Source organism: Mycetomoellerius zeteki, unplaced genomic scaffold, assembly GCF_001594055.1.
Source record: "Mycetomoellerius zeteki isolate Tzet28-1 unplaced genomic scaffold, Tzet1.0 scaffold98, whole genome shotgun sequence".
In the NCBI taxonomy this organism is placed as follows: domain Eukaryota; kingdom Metazoa; phylum Arthropoda; class Insecta; order Hymenoptera; family Formicidae; genus Mycetomoellerius; species Mycetomoellerius zeteki.
The window spans coordinates 598999-616171 of NW_017258021.1; the positions used below are offsets into that span (position 1 = coordinate 598999).

The window sequence follows — 17173 nt, forward strand, 5'->3', positions numbered from 1 at the left end:
TAGTTTTAGTTCGGTATAAACTTTCACCGGATAAGATGTCCAAGGCTTTACGATAAGACCTGCTTCGAGGTATTCGCGGTTGTCCTTAATACCCTTGGAGAGGTATTAATTCTTCAATTATCGGGATAGAATGCCCGAGGTGTAATAAACTCTCTCTATTCAGTTTATCAATGTAGATTATATATTAAGCTACGAGAATACAATCCTTGCCCAAGTTTCGAGATATTCTATTATTGTAACAGTGGGAGAGTATCGAATTGATTAATCGTATTATTGTAATTCAAACCTTACATAAAAATGATAGTTCAATAATTATTTTGTTTTCTCTTTATAGCAATATATTTAAAAAGCAAGTCCTCTTTCTCTCATACGCAGAAACGAATGGATTTTTCATTAATTCTATAAGTTATTTTTCTATAAATATATACTATTTTTCTATAAATTTAAACTACGATTTTATCGCTACGTTTTAATTGCAATAATTTTATAAATACATATTTAAATCGATTTCAAACACGTATATAAAATTTTCTCATGTCTTTCTTACATTATTGCAATATGTCACATGTGTAATACGTAGGAAACGTAATTCGAATAAGCGGGGCGATAAGATGTCGAGCGTTGCAGCAAGTGGTTTGAATCAAGGCCTTTGCGAGAGCCATGTGTCATGCGACGTTAAAGAGTAGAACTGCACGTGCAGCAAGTCAGACACGTGCGGCACATACTGCATGTAGGAGTTTTAATTTCGGCTGCAAACCAAACGGACCGAATGGCTACCTGGCCTCGTTACGTTTCCTCTTGCGCGTTTAATTAATGTCAATTTCGCGGCGATCGCAATTACGTTTTCGTCTTCCCTACTATCCGCCGTAGCACCACTCGTACCTGTACATCGTCATATACGGACAATATATCTCGTTCCGCGGTGAGGCGGAATTACGAGCGATCTAATTTACCGGTGGAAACGCTTATAAGACGTTTCCTGCAATTCCTGCAATTTGCCAATCCCTTCGAAGTAGCTAATCCAACTATTTTCATGACTCTTGCTACTTTCCTCCGCCCATCCTTCTTTATCTTTCCTTCCTCATCTGTAAGATTCTATTCGATATTTAGTAAGACTTCTCAAACTACTCGCTTCGCCTCGGTAATCGTCTCTTTAGAAGAGTATATGTATAGTAAAATTCTTGCGAAACAGAAATTTACATTAAAGTATTAGAATTACGTTACCTACTTCGTGATGTTTAAAAAGACAAAAGCTTATCATTTTCATTTCGCCTCCTTAATTGATTTTGTTTTTGAGTTTTAAAGTATTAAAGAACATTTGTGTATTTTTAATTTGGAAAGCCCTGAAACTAACCAGATAGTCCAGGCATTAACATATTACATAATGAACAAGACTTCGCGTACTCTCGTTTGACGATGGAGAAGTGCTTTTAAATGTCAGGCACTTCGATCCGAACTGAGATTGGTTCAATTAGAATCCTCCCGTAGAATTGACATGGATAGTCGTAAAGATTCCTATATACGAACGCGAAAGCAGGAATACAGAAATGTTTTCAAAGAAAGGGAGAGAGAAGGAGAGGGGGAGAGAGAGAGAGAGAGAGAGAGAGAGAGAGAGAGAGATGTACTGGCGCAGTCGGATAATAATTATTTTTATGCTAAGCCGGGCCGAAGACTAAGAGTACTTTGTGCAAACGCGTGCGTACTCGCGTGAAATGGATGGATCAATATTAACTCGCTTTGAAAGTATAAAAGTTTGAAAGCATTTTCTGGATTAAGGCTTAGTTTTAAGAGCACATAAGCCTGAAATTATAGTTGCTCTCCGATTGCGAGTGTTTGCCGCGCTGTGAAATACGAGTATGTGAAATAAAATATGAAAGTGGCAGTAAAATTAATATATACAGATAAATACAATAATTACGCTGAAGACTAATAAAACGCAGAAGGAGAGTATAAAGAATAAAATGTACTTACCCAGTATCTGAATTGATCTCATTCCTTGATGAGAAGTTCTGCGCGTAATATATTATATTGTAAAAAGACGAAATAAATAGTGATGTAAAATATACGCTCAGTGATGCGTACCAATAATGTGATATGCCATGTTTACGGTTCGTATTATAATTTATTACAATTTGTACAGATTACAAATCGGTACCTATGATGCGTTTTTTCTGTTAGACATCATAAAAGGAGCAAATATTGAGCAGAACGCCGCTCGTTACTGCGCTAACGTTATTATATCAGTTATCATATAAGTTACCCCTGTATAATCTATATTTGACACTTGGTGAACACTCCGATCACTAATAAATATCGCGTTTATAGCACTCGACGTGTGTTCCGTCGGATAATTAAAATCAAAACGCAAAGAAAATCAAATTTTCACCGTTCTCTCTCCGTTCCTTCGTTATTGAAACATTCGAGTTTAATCCTGATCGCTACGAAGCTGATCCCTCGATTTGTAACAATTTCTTCGTTCATCTCGTTGCTTCAAGTGACCATTGTTCCTGCCTCTGTCTCGAACACTGTTCTATCCTGTTTTCTTCACTTCTTATTAGTGATCAACAATTTACATCAAAAGACAACATGTTTAAAAGTAACTGTATATTAATTATGCATAGCCCCGCATCGATCCGCCAGCGATTCACCAATTTCTCTTTTATAGGCTTTATAGGCTCCTCAAGAATAAAAATCATCGTTATTCGACTATCTATTCTATACATAGTAACATATATAACTGGAAGCCCTAGACTACTAGGTTTTACATGGACGACGTAATCGGATCAGACAGTGGCAGCGATATCTTCTTTGAGGATGCCCGCGAGCTACCTGCTAATTGTCGGCTCGCACCTCGGTAGTACATTCGTTATCGGGGGTACCGTCATCGTCAGCGATGTCATCATCAGGAACAGGGTGGCTGCCATGACAGCCATTATTATCGCCGCGCCGCGATTACCATTCCAGGGCCAATTCTGTCCAGCGCATCCGTTCGCTCCTGCTCAACAGAAAGTAGTCCCAATGTTAACGAACCGCGATAACTGTCGTGAAAAGGTAATGAAATTTTATGAACCGTGTCGACATAGATCGCGACGAAGTACTCGAGACCGCTACATTCTCGAGTAACAGATACGACGTTCCGAAAGGATATGCGACAAGTTTAATTATACCAGGGTGATGGCACTGCATCGGTAAAAGTCGTCGTAGACTGATAAAGTCTGCGCTAGAACGCGGAAAATGTAAATTTGAGAACGAGCCTAAGAAAGTTTTCCCGAACTTAAGCATCTTTTGAGAAGTTTCCTTCGCAATTACGACCCGATGTACCGCCGGCGGCTAAGTAATTTGATTCGAAGTGAAACGGGCAGACAGTTAATTTGAGTTGTTGATTTCGTCTGTGAGCATTAGAAATACGGCTAAATGTGAGTTAGAATGAAGACTTAACTCAATATTTTTTAAATTATTCAAAAGTGATGATTAATTCAATTGTGTCCTTTTATAAATATATTTTAACATATCGCTCGTTTATTACAACGATGACATAACTAAAACGTTGTCATTTTTTTAGTTGCTTGTAGAAAAAGAATGCAAACTTAAAATGATGCTTATAAAAGACACATACTTTTATTTTTTTTATAATCAAAACAAAAAATTATTACAAAATTACATTTTTAAATTAATATCACAAAATTTTAATAATATAAAACATTGAAATTTATTTTTTGGAAAATTTAGTTTTTGATTGTGTCATTGCAGCAAATGAGTGATATGCGTAATATTACAATTTATTTTAGACATTAACTACGATTGAAAACAGAAATGATCGATAAAATATTTTTAATATTATTTATGATTGAAATGAAATATATATTGTAAAATATCGATTTCGTGTTATAATTATTAATTATACTATCATTTAAATTGTACGAGATTAACAATAAATGGTAATTTCGCGCTTCATAAAGTCAAGTAAGAGCTCATGTAGGACAAGTACGCTTTCGTCATGTTACGTTCGCTATTATCCAAGATGAGATTTTTCATAAAAATTACGATTCAGAATCTCTTGTAGTATCTCGTAATTTCACGACTGGCTGGATATCATATTATACGCTTCGTTCGTCGTTGTAAGCGTTCTTAAAATGTTAACGTATTTGAACGAAGAGTTGAAGTAAGACGAAATTGAATGTAGGAGTCGAAATTGGTTCCTGGATCCTAGCTTACGATTGCAAAATTTAGACCGTGATTCCGCTCCAAACCAAAGAACGTATTTAATTTCGCTAACCAATCCTTGGAATTATAGTATTCGTTAATATTGAAAATCGATTTATTCTTCTGACTTTTCCGATGATGTTGGCTGGATATCTAACCAATGCTGCAATATCGAAACATCAGTGTTTTTTCTTCTTTAAGATTTAGTGAGTATCCTCAGGAAAAGGTTGCCGTTATTAACCGCAACGGACGCGGATGGCTCTTTTAGAAAGTCTCGCGTTGGCGGATGTCGACGGCATGAAATAAAACTTCGGTAAAACGAGGCAAGGTAAAAGGAGGAACGCGGCGAAGAATCGCATTAAAGGCGACGTCGCGGCTCCGCGATTAAATTTTCAAGGAAGAAGAAGAGTGGTGGGCACTGTAGAAAGGAGCCAAGCAAACCAGGAGGGGAAAAAGCAAATTACCGGAAGGGCCGTACCGGTCGCCATCGGATAACGTTGGCAGGAAGATGCAAAGAACCTTAGCAAAAAGTGCACGATAGTAATTTCTCTAGAACGAGGAAATAATTTGAACGGTTGCGCCTGTGAAACCTGAAACGAGCGCGAACTCTAGTTATAGTCGTTGTAATTTCGCCCTTCTTTTCACGAATTATAATTCAGCTATATTGCTACTATTATGCACATTTCTAACGAGATTAACAAGTTTCCGATGTTGCGTTTTAATCGGCTTTACGCATCAGTTAAAGTCGACTTTGCTAATCAATTTACAGATAACCAAAGCGGCGAAAGAATTACTTGAATTATAATGGAAATGAGAAGGATTTTTTACAGGATTTAAGTCAGCGACTGAATTTCAAGAATAATCTCACAATTTAAAGTTTTCACGCTTGACTTGTTGTGAATTTAATTGAATTAAAATAGATATATGTATAATATAAACATCGTGTACAACGTAATGCTTGACCTCTTTCGCTGTCTATATCCTAAGAACGGCTTTATTACAATATATATAACAATATATAACAAATATACAAAATACATGTAAATAAATATAAATTTTTTAATTGAAACTACAAAATTTATTATATACTTCTCTTTCTGATTTATTTTTTTTTACAGTTATAGAATAAAATATGCTTTATAATTTTCTGCGATATAAAATCTTCTGTTTTTTCAAAGTTTTAAAATTATGTCAATTTGATATTAAAAAATTCATAATCATATACACTTCGTTTTTATCAACAATTTTTATCAGACGGTTTGAAAATTTACTATGAAATATTAATATATTTTTGTCTGAACCTTTTAATTGTATTCATTTTAATATCCGATTGAATTAAATTTGTTTTTATTAATGATCGTACGGAGATATATTGTGATCGCTCTCTTTCAATGACGCTTTTCCTCAAATACTTTCGTTATCGTAAGAAAGTAACAGTCATTAATTGTTACTGAACATTCGTCTTCATCCTTCCGCTGACATGATAAATCTACCGACACTCAGCTACGTATTTTTACACTCATGGCTCATCGGATTAATAAACCCGTTGGGGGGACAGTGCATCTTCTATTTATGAGAACGAAAAAAATGGTATATGTGAGATTAATATGTCTACTTGAACAACGGGAAGTCGATTTAGCTATATACATTATTATATATATTTAGAAGCGAGAAAATATTTCTAACAATAAGATGGATTTGAGCTTTCATAAAAGCACATAAAACTGTAAAAAGATAAATTGATATAAAAACGTAGTTTTACACAAATCCTATTACATCGTTAGCTGGTTTAGCAAATTTATAAGAAAAACTTTTGTATTGTATTTAAATTCCAATTGTGTTTTAATACAAAGATCTAGTAATATATTATTTTTTTCATGAATAATATTTACGATTAGATCAAATGTGTTATTGTTCCCTGAGCTTATATCCCTTTTATAACCTTCGACGACGAATCACGTCGACAACAGCCTGGAGGTTTGCCAAAGAGCTGGTAACAACATGCTATTTATTGTATTTCGTTATTACGTTGGACAAGAAACTTATAAGATCTCACTTGATCTCAACCTTTTTCATACTACTGCAAGCGACATCACAATCTGCACTATAGGTTCTTGATCCAATTAGATATCATTTAGTTTTGTCATTATCCGTTTTAAAATGAAACACACATTGATGCTCTAAAAAATTTTGAACGTTAAATGTTTGTCATCCTAAATTTAACGACGACGGATTTATAACGGATTTTATTAAATTAATATAAGACTAAACTAAACAAAAATTTAAGTTATCTTAACGAATTGTGGAGTATATTTTATTCTATAGTTATAAGAGAAAATAGATAATAAAATAACTTTTATAGTTCTCTGTTCTAAAATTTTTATGCATATATTTATTTATATGTATTTATACGTATTTTTATTTATATGTGTTATTGTATATTCTCGCATATATTGTACGAGTTGTGATAAATTCAGTGTTAATTCATCACTACTCTACAATTTTTCTGAATGAAATGTTGTAGCTGTGAGTACAGTGTGAACAACTTTCTCGTGAAAAGATTCTGATTCCAGTGTGCGTTCGTAATACTTGGGCTTTATGGCTGATGGTTTACGACTCTTCGTCGTACGTGCATCACGACTTGTATTTTTCTCATGTTTTCGCCACACGCCATCAGCTCTGTTTCGAGCGGCGATCGTTAATAAATCAGAAAATATCGAATAGAAAATTGAAAATAATTCGGGTATTTCTTTGAAAGCAAGTTTTTCAAATTTTTAAGTTCATCTTTATGATAAAAATTAAGCATTTATAATTTATAAAATATAAATTAAACAATTCCAGATAGCAAAGCGTGTCTCAGCAAGATCACACAAATCTGTGATTGCTTATGATGCTGACAACTTGCCATAGATTTGTCTTTAACGATTTCGAATATACCGACATTGTAGCAACATGCAAGCAACAATGTGTATAAGTATTGCCAGCAGTTTAACAGTAAGATAGGTGCAGCAATGTTATCTTGTGTTGTTGGCAATATGACAGCATTGTAGGATGATGCATATTATTATGGCAACATGATGGCAGTAGTACGAATTTTGATGATGACGATTTTAAAGTTGTCGACAAACTGCTGGCAAATTGCTACTCAAAATTATCATATCGTGAAGGCATCAAGTTGCCAACAAATGAGGACTCAGTTGCTGCAATTCTGCTAACAACATATGCTTAGCAATGCATACTTAGCAAGCAACATCCCAGCAACAAGACAGACACGTTGCCATCTGGGATGTTATTCCACAATTCAAATAGACAAAAGATAGATCTGCGCTTTTTAAAAATAATATGTGAGAGAGAGAGAGAGAGAGAGAGAACATAAAGATTTAGCTGTTTCTATATGAAACACACTTGATTTTTCTTATTTAACTTTTCTTCTTTCTCACGAGGATAACCTCTAAGATGTGCCACAACTTTATTGATATTAAAGCAGGTTAACGTTATTTTAGCACGAAACAGAGAAGTTTTCACTAGCTCCATCGATTCTACCGTGTCCATGGTAAAAGCATCAATTTTTAAGAAAGTATACTCAGTAGAAGCTTAAGTTTTCTTCGCATTATCGCTACGGAGTGAACGGATATTACCTTTCTACTTTTTCAGATACAGGGCGATGTCATTGCAACGTCCACGTTTGCGAATAAAGTTTTTATGGGCAGAAGGGAACATGAGGATTATTCGCGAAGCGTGTGAAATATTGAACGTTACTAAATAGATGGAAGAGGTCAACGATCGAGTATGCGTGGCCACAAAACGGAATTTGCCTCCTGGAATAATTAGGAAAATTATAGAGCAGTTAGATAGTCACAAGTTAGAAACTCAACTTTTAATTATGAGAATAACGACGTCTCACATCACACTCGGGAAATTATCTCATTTGCAATGCCGGATATGGGATATAATTTCTGCCTCTCCATCTGACGTATATATGTATGTACACGTATGTGTATCTACACATATGCGCTTCGCAAATAGAATATAAGAGAATTATATACGCCGAATAGCCATTTGTTTTGCAGATGTGCACGTCCGATAAACCCCCTCATCGGCTTAACTCAGGAATAATGCTTGCTCGTTTGAAAAATTACTTTGTTAACGACACGTTCGCTCTCTTCTCGTCAATCGACCTCCGAAGCACTTCATTCGATAGGCTACCTTCGTTACGGTTCACTTAGCTCGTGGTAAATTGCACCTGTGTGTGCTTAACCCGTCACCCAATTAAACCGCAAACCAATGCCCCATTTAATCATTATTGCGTATAATAGCGAATTAGATGCAAAATTGCATCTAATTCGCTATTATGTATACCTTACAATTAATACTTACATATTTGACGTTTCCATGCAAATCGGTAAATTTAGTTGTGCAATTTGAGAATTCACGCAAATATGAAACGTTTGAAACACATGTACTGGAAAAAATATTTTTGTTGCGGTTATAAATAACACTAGTTTACAAAGTTTTGCAAGATATGCAAGATGAAGACTATTTTTAGAATAACTTTTAACGTTGAGAAAATCTGCCATCGAAATATTTCTATCAGCTCCAGTTTTTGAGAAAAAAAAACATTTTTTCTAAAATATAATAAGTTTTATTAAAATTAGAAAACAAATTGGAAGTGTTGAGTGTTTAATTCTTGTTTTTTGCGACTTTGAATCGATTTCATGTATTAAAATCTAGCAATAGCACGTTTTCTTTTCAATATCCTTGATAATGTTTCTCAAATTCTTAGTGAAAATATTCGCTTTACTCACTTGTCGCATTTAAATTATTTGGAAAAAAATGTTACATCTTAAAAATGACATGCTACACCTTAAAAATTTTATCTGATGGAATTTTTCTGACGGCAAATTCGAACTCAGCGCCTTAAAATATGTTAAAAAGAGTTCCTTTTCTTGCACTACAAATTATTAAAAAATTGTAAACTAATGTAATTGTTTACAAACTAATCATAAATTATCGTAATGGCACAATATAAACAAGTTTAAAAAATATCGTCCACTTTAAAGTTATTGTCAATGACAAGAAGGACATCGGACGGTTGTTGACCCGCAGTTTCCACGTGACATGTGCCGAAAATAGTAGTTGTGCGTGAACTATTACTGACTATTGCTTTCGGCACGCCATCGCGTGAATTACATGTCCATCGCCACATGTCTATTGTCACATCGCGATGCGGCGAAAATCACAAGCGAAATTCGTCGTTGCGGCCTATAGCGTCTCTGGTTTAGTGATGACATTTAGCACGTGTAGTCGGTATTTGGCGGATAGCCAATTATTTGTCGGGTCGCATCGAGTCAGAAGCGTCGACTCGAAGCCTGAAATTTCTCCGTTGCCGCAACGCCGTTAGCGCCATCCACCTCCTCTCGAATGTGGCCAAAGGGGAGGTCGGATGCGCCACCGTCTCTCTGTCATAACGCATTCGACGCCACGTATAACAGATTACAATGTTATACGTCACTGAATCGCCTAAGTAAACACGTTGAATGAAAGGGGCAAGGAAAAGAGGTTGCAGCCAGGACGTGACACGGGTGAAACAAACGGGGATGGCACCATCCTCCATCAACGTCACTCGTCGATAGTTCTTTTTATAACAGTTTCGACAGCTAAGCGTAATTGCTTTTTTACATAAAACAAGTTATTTTCTTCGATATGACAGTATTACTCTTATTAGATTAATACGGCACACAGCTGCGTTGGGTACTTTTTCGTTATTAACTTGACGGTAATTATGCGACTGTACATATATATTAATTACCGCCAGATCGAACAAGTTTTTTCCGCGGTAAAATATACGCGGCATTATAATATTTCTGCTTGCAGTTTTGCAGATATTATATTTCGCGTAGTCTGTTAACATTTTATCGATATGTAAAATATCATCTATTAATGCTTTAGCTTCTCATATATATTTTCATTCTGTTAAAATCTGTGCTTTAAATTTAATATTCATCTTTTATTATCTTAATACAGTACGCCGTATATGTTATAAAGATATAATATATATATCTCTCTCTCTCTCTCTATAGCGCAATGGGTACCTTCACAAAGCATAACGAAACGGAGAATGATAAAAGATTTTTATGGAATGAAGGATAATGAAAACAAATAAATGAAGTACTTCGTCATGAATATGTATGATCTAGTTAGTGCTTACAACATGTGATTGTCGCAAAGGATGATCGCAATCATCAGATAAAGCGGGATATATTGCATCACGCTCGCAACGAACTTACCAGTCGATTTTGGATCGTATCTACCGTTTCCTGCTTCGAAATTTGATTTCCATTTCTGATAACTCATTTCCACGTTCAATCAAATTGCCAATCCGCGAGGTACTTGAAACCGTTTCGTTCTGATTGTCAAAACATGCAGATTTCATCATGCATCCCCCACGCGGTTTATATCAAATCTTCTATATACATATACCTATATATTTTCCTCTTTCCTCTTTTGACAGTGATCTATTACAATGGTTTGTGTTAAACTTTTGCAGATTACATATCTCTCTTTTCATTATATAAGACATAGCATTTTGCACAAATATATTAAATATTAAAGAGAGTTCTGAAGAAGAGTATAATTAGATTCTCGTTGGAGATAAATCGATTTAAAATTGGTCAAAGAATTCGCGGAAGTAAAAGAAAATATAGGAAGATTAAGATAATCTGCGATAAGATATCATACGCTTCCGAACTCGACTGCTCAACGCAATTTGTAGTCGATGGAATTAGACTGTCGCGAATTTGCACCTGAACCGATGGTAAAGCAAGACAAAGGACGGGAACTGCGCCACAGACGCCATTATTTGCATGCAAATGAAACGTTTATGCGAGAAGAAAAAATCTCGCTGATTGGAACAGTGAACCGATATAATGACTAATTCTTGTATCGAAGAAAGTAAATTCGAAATCCGCGTTTCTGGAGTATGTACCGAAATCGAAAAACTAATTGCGTTTTAACACAAAAAAGACTGTCGCAAAAAAGGATTAATCTGTATTACAAAGGGTTACTGCGAAATATATGCCATTAATATGATAATTTTTACATTTTCTGGTAAGCGCGACGTTATTTATACTCATATAAATAATCATGAATCGAGGTGCATATAACATACGATACATAATTGATAAGCGTTAATGAATTCATTGTTAATATGATTTCTGTCAATAATTTAGTATGCAGTATTTACAAATCAATGTAACATATTACGTAGTGTGCATACAGAAGTGTATACAATATAAAAATTTAATTCTTTTTTTATTATGTTTAAATAGCCAATAAAAATGAATATAAGCATCATGTATTTTATACTTTACTGCGTATTGTATTATTGCAATTTAATATAGTTCTAAAATCTTGTAAATATATTTTCAGACAAAGAATTTTTGAAAATATGAAATTATGTATTTGTATTAAAGAGAAATTAATACGAATTTTATTAACTAGTATGCGTAATTAATTTACAATTAAATTTTATTTTCACGATTAATTAAAATCGTAAGAATTCTCTTGACTTATTAAAATCACACCATTTTATTTTTCTCGGGATATAAAACTTTTTTGCATAAAACAATACATAATATATAAATTAATTTATATATATTTTCAGTAACAAATAAAATAGATTCTTTAATTGTTACACTTAATAATAATAGATTATTTATCAAAATTAATATGGAATCTATAAGAAATGTAAAACATATATGTATTGTAGGTAAATTTATTTCATAAGGTACCTATATAATATTTCAAAACAACAATCGGCCTTATTATTTTTTTATTATATATGGCGTCAAACGCGTAGCCTTGGTTTTGACAACTTGTTATTGTAACGTACTAGATTGTTACATATGCAAGGTAGTTCCGTTATCATTTACACATCAATATTTGAGCAAGCAAGTAGTGACGCGAGTCTCTCCGTGTCATGTATTGTTATGTTATCTTTCGAAGTGTGATAACGTTGGGTACTAAAAGATGCTAAATCATATTGTATCTTATGATTTTATTACAATAAACGGTTAGATCGTGTGAATAACAATTCGAAAGCCTGTGGAGATAATCGTTATTTTTCGAAGTGTATACCTACTTCATATTTATTTTTATTCGAGCGGAGAGAGAAAAAGAGGAAAGGAGAAAGGGAGGGAGGAAGAGGAGAGACAGAAAGATCGGAGTGATAAAAAATGACAATTATAATTTATTGTTGGTGATAATTGTTTTTGTAGCGACATTTGTATACATATATGTATGTATTGTACATACTTCCCGCAGATACATGTGACGGTAGAGCTTTATACCCCGAAGGTCTAAAAGCTTGATGACAGGGAAGTGAGTATACCCAAAACGTTGTACTGCCGCAAGTTGTTCAATGGCTCTTATGTGGTTTGCGCATTTCATGCGCTGGACACTATCCAGTGGATAGTGCGTTGGTTTTCACTGACAAATCGTCACCGAGTGTATAAGCGACCCGCGGATGGTTCGTCGTATTGCGTTTTTTTAGAGTGCTGTATAAAATATCGTACGAGAGACTTATTTTAATAATTAGTTCAAGTAATTACTCGCGAGTGTTTTCACTAGTGTTGTATGAGTGTGACAACTTGAGAGAAGGTGAAGGTCTAAAAGAAGCGAGGCAAATAACGTGATTGTCTAAAATATACTCGTTGCGTTATTATATTTCTTACATATGTGCTAACTTATTATATGTGCTATTTTATTATTCACAAGTACAAACTATTTGTGATTATTTTTAAAAGTATCATAAAATGTATTTGTTTTTTTTTAATAAAAGGAAATATAATAAAGAATATAATGAAAGAATGTATTCACGCGTGTAAGTATTGATTTATGTGTATAATTCTCCTATTAAATTTCATAAATTATTATGAAAAATAATATGTAATTAATAAATAAGAAGTATAAAACACATAAACATAAATTATATAAAAAAAAGAATCAGTAGAAGTTCTCTCTCTCAAAGTTGTTCCGTTTATAGATTTATAAATTGTTCGTTTTTTGTTAAATAAAATTAAAAATGTAAAATTATAGATATATTCAGTTTAATTAAAAAATTCTAATCTAATTTTAGATCAAAGTGCATTTAATCATAGTATCTGGTAAAATCGAAATAGTTTGATAAGAAGTTACTTAATATTTTTCTGTTAGACTAAAAAATTAGATTATCATCAGACAAATGAAATTGTACGTGAATTCTATCTAATGGAAGGATATGGAGAAAAGAGTGTGTATTCAAAAAGGAATATCTTTTATACAATACTCTCTCTCTCTTAATTTGAATTTTACTCATTTAAGAACACGTATTACGTTTTGATAGTATTAAAAGGTGTATATTTTAATTTTTGTTTAACGTGATAATAAGTTGGAATAATCTTTCTTGACAACTTGAATCTTTCGAGAATTTCGAGATATTTATTTCAAAATTTATTTCATTAATCTAACTAGTTCAATATCGTTATAAAAATATTAATATAAAACTTTATTTTAAATCAATGATTGAGAATATATAGAACATTTCTAAACTCTGTTATTCTCTAATATAAGAGAAATGATAGAATATTTAAACGATCGCTTTATGTAAAATTAAAAGTCTTTATTATATATGTATGATATAATAGATATTTAGATAAATTTTAATATTTTAAAATAATTCATTATGTCGATATAATGAATTTGTTTAGAGTTATCTTTCATGTATAAATAAACAAGAAATTTAAGAGAATCTGCGTATAGAAATTCGAAATAATGAGCAAGAGGGTTTCGCCTTGTCTATTTTCCTTCGCTTCCGTGCGAGTTAATAAATTGAGCAACTATGATGCTCATCGAAGAGTTTCGTATTAATGCACATTTCATCGAGATATAATGACAAAGCTACATTTTCATGCTTCTCTGCGATATTCTTATATTCCTCATCTCGTGACAGTAATTTGAAATTTCAAGTAATTTCCGTAGAGTGTATCATTAATAGATACCAGGACGTTTGCCCCTCTTTCTTATCATCGTTATTACATTCTGCAATGCACAGTATTAGTATCGCCAAGCTCTAATATCTCGCGAAAGAAAAGAACGCAACTCTCACTATACTCCCGCATCTCGCTGAACTTCTCTAATGCAATATTTCGCGATTTGTAGTGTGCGCGGTATTGAAATAAGAAGCTTCTGTTAAATGTGTCCGAGAAGCGAAATCTGAAGCTCGGTGAAATAAAACTTACGTCGTCAACTTACTAATCGAAGCGAATCTCTTCACGGGTGAAAGAGAGAGAGAGGGGGGGGGAAGGAGGGAGGGGAGAGAGAGAGGGGGGGACTCACCCCGTGCGTCTCCTGTAATGCCTTTCCTCCGGCGTCCAACTTTCGCTTCACACTCTTCCGCCACTTCTTCGCGGCCCTTTCTTCACTTTGCAGACTTCAACATTCGCGCGCACGCCCGGGGGTGCTTACTTCTTACTATTCTGAGATACCTTCGAGAGCGCGGCTGCGAACTCGCTTCGCATCGATAATGCGAAACGTATATCCTGCCAATGGGGTGGAGGCGAGCCGATTTCTTGCAGGAAAAGGACGAGGACGAGGAGCACGAGAACGAAAAAAAAAAAGGAGAGGGCTGTCTTCTTACTGGAGACGCATCGAGCTGCGATTCCTTTCCAATTCTGAGGACAGGACGAATCTAAAGAGCGCAGGCAGTCGGAGATGAATATTAACGACTATCTACCAGCATTTCTCTTTCATGGAAATGATTAGATATGGATACAGCGGAATTTCTAATCTGTTCGTTGTTTATATCGCTTGGAATTTCCATAGGATATTGGGTTCTCGAGGGTGCAACCCTTTCTGATTAAGGCAATCAAGTTTTTTCTCTGAGGGCGAAGGAATTTCTGGAATATTAAACGAAATGTCGAATAAGAATGAGTTATTTGTATAACGACAAAGATCTGGTTAAAGTTTGCAAGGTGCAAGATCTCCTTGCTTTACTGTGCATTCTTTTATTTATTTAACTCTCAGTTAATTTTATTTATAAAAGCTTTTTCTTCATTTATATATGCACTATGTCCAATGGGTTCTGCTTGAGTGAATATGGATGCAATGGAATTTCTAATCTTCTGACCTCGCCGTATTGTCATACCGCGTGCACGTTATTATCGGTATCGATCGTAGAGGGTAGACCGCTTGATTTTCGGGTTGAGCAGACGGTCGATCTCAATGTGGATTATAGACTGCCATACCAATTCCATTACCTGGCTGCGCAGCCGGCCATGCAAATTTTCGTGAGCCGCCAGGGCAACCGGATATGCAAATTCATCGGAAAAAAGGAACTACGGATATGTGCGATTGCTCAACTCGACTCGAAATTCACTACGATTTATGAATTATAATCGCTTTGGATATATATTCTTCTCTTTTATTCGCATACAAATCACTCTTTTCTCGTTTCTCTATTTTAAAATTATTCGATCGTATCGATTCACTGTAATTTACTAATCAATTTAGATATATTTATAAAAATTTCATTCGCATTTTGATATTTAGGTGTACTTTATTTAATAGCTCTTTATAATTTTTTAACTCAATAATAAGAAATTTCATTTAAATGTTCGATTTAAGAAAAAATTATTTGCAATAATTAAAGTCTTATAAAAAGAGACTTAAAAAAGGATTCAATTCAATTTAAAAATTTAATATTTAACTTTTTAAATTTAAAATTATATAACAATTTTTCTCTCTGTTTAAAATAATACAAATTTAAATTTTCAAGACGTACTTCGCTGCTAAGCATTTAATATCTAGATTCATTCTCTCAATCTATTTATCTGTTTATAATAGTTGAAATTTTCTTTGTTTTCTTTGATATTTTGCAGTTGTTTTATAAATAATTCAAGAACATACATGCCGTCGCGTACAATTTCTGCTGTATTTGCTCGTATCTTCACGGTCGAACAGTGTCAACACAGCAACTATTTCGAACTCGAGATACGAGTCCATCTGTACGTAATACAGTTGAACAAATACACAGAGATGCTAATATGTATTTCGGATTTGTGATATATCTATTTTGGCTAAAAGTAAGGAATATGTTTAGAAATTATGATAAGCCAAATTAGTAGGTATTTATTTATTGTGTATTCCTTTCTCTCTCTCTCTCTCTCTCTCTTTCTCTCTCTCAACGCTTTAGAGACTGCTATGAGCTTCTACTCTGGAGCGCCTAATAAATCGATGATATCTCTTTATTTTTTGTCTCTCTTTCTCAGAAAATAAAATTAAAATTTTAAAAAGATTATACAAAAATATTTTATTGGGTAACTCCGACAAATACGCCGCGCTGGGATTTACGCCGCAGAAATCAGAAAAAATAGAAGGAGCAAGGGTAATTTTCCCGCAACTACTCTGTTACATGCCTATATATTATATTAGTATTGTGTTATGATTTCAGCTTCTTACTGTTAATATTAATGAAATTATTGTGAGGTTGAATCGATTTATCTCTGTAATAAGTAGCGCCATCATAAATTATAATCTACATAAAATGATTACTGTAGGGCGTGTAAAAGATTTAGTAATTATTTCATAATACATACGTATAGAGGAATAAGTAAAGCATGTTGTATAGCAAAATACAAGTGCTTTGCTTTTGTATTTTTTGTTTAGTTTGCTGTCTTGTATATCCCACCTGTTTGGGATATATGGCATTTTTAGCGGGCGGGATTTATGCCCAAAGCATACAAAGTGCGCAAATTGAATTTAGTGCACTAAATGGAATAAACGCATTACATGAAATATATACCTCACGTCATAACACTTGTAATATATATAGGAAGATTATAATCATTATTTATTATTTCATATACATATTTATCATTCTTATTTCTTAATAAAACTTTATAAACGGATTTTATAAGTTATTGTGTCATTTTAC

At 33.8% G+C, this 17173-nt stretch overlaps 1 protein-coding gene across 2 annotated transcripts in view; it reads right to left on the reverse strand.

Moving 5' to 3' along the window:
* Positions 1–2112: 2112 nt before the first annotated feature.
* The window catches only part of LOC108730884 (neural cell adhesion molecule L1), a 115583-nt gene continuing 100522 nt past the window's right edge, over positions 2113–17173 (reverse strand). Inside the window, exon 6 of one of the 2 annotated variants that reach the window (XM_018460829.1) lies at positions 2113–2998. In XM_018460829.1, the coding sequence (XP_018316331.1) occupies positions 2826–2998 (173 nt within the window). In that variant the 3' untranslated portion in view covers positions 2113–2825. The remainder of the gene's footprint in view (positions 2999–17173) is intronic. The other variant, XM_018460828.1, reaches the window with a different exon arrangement.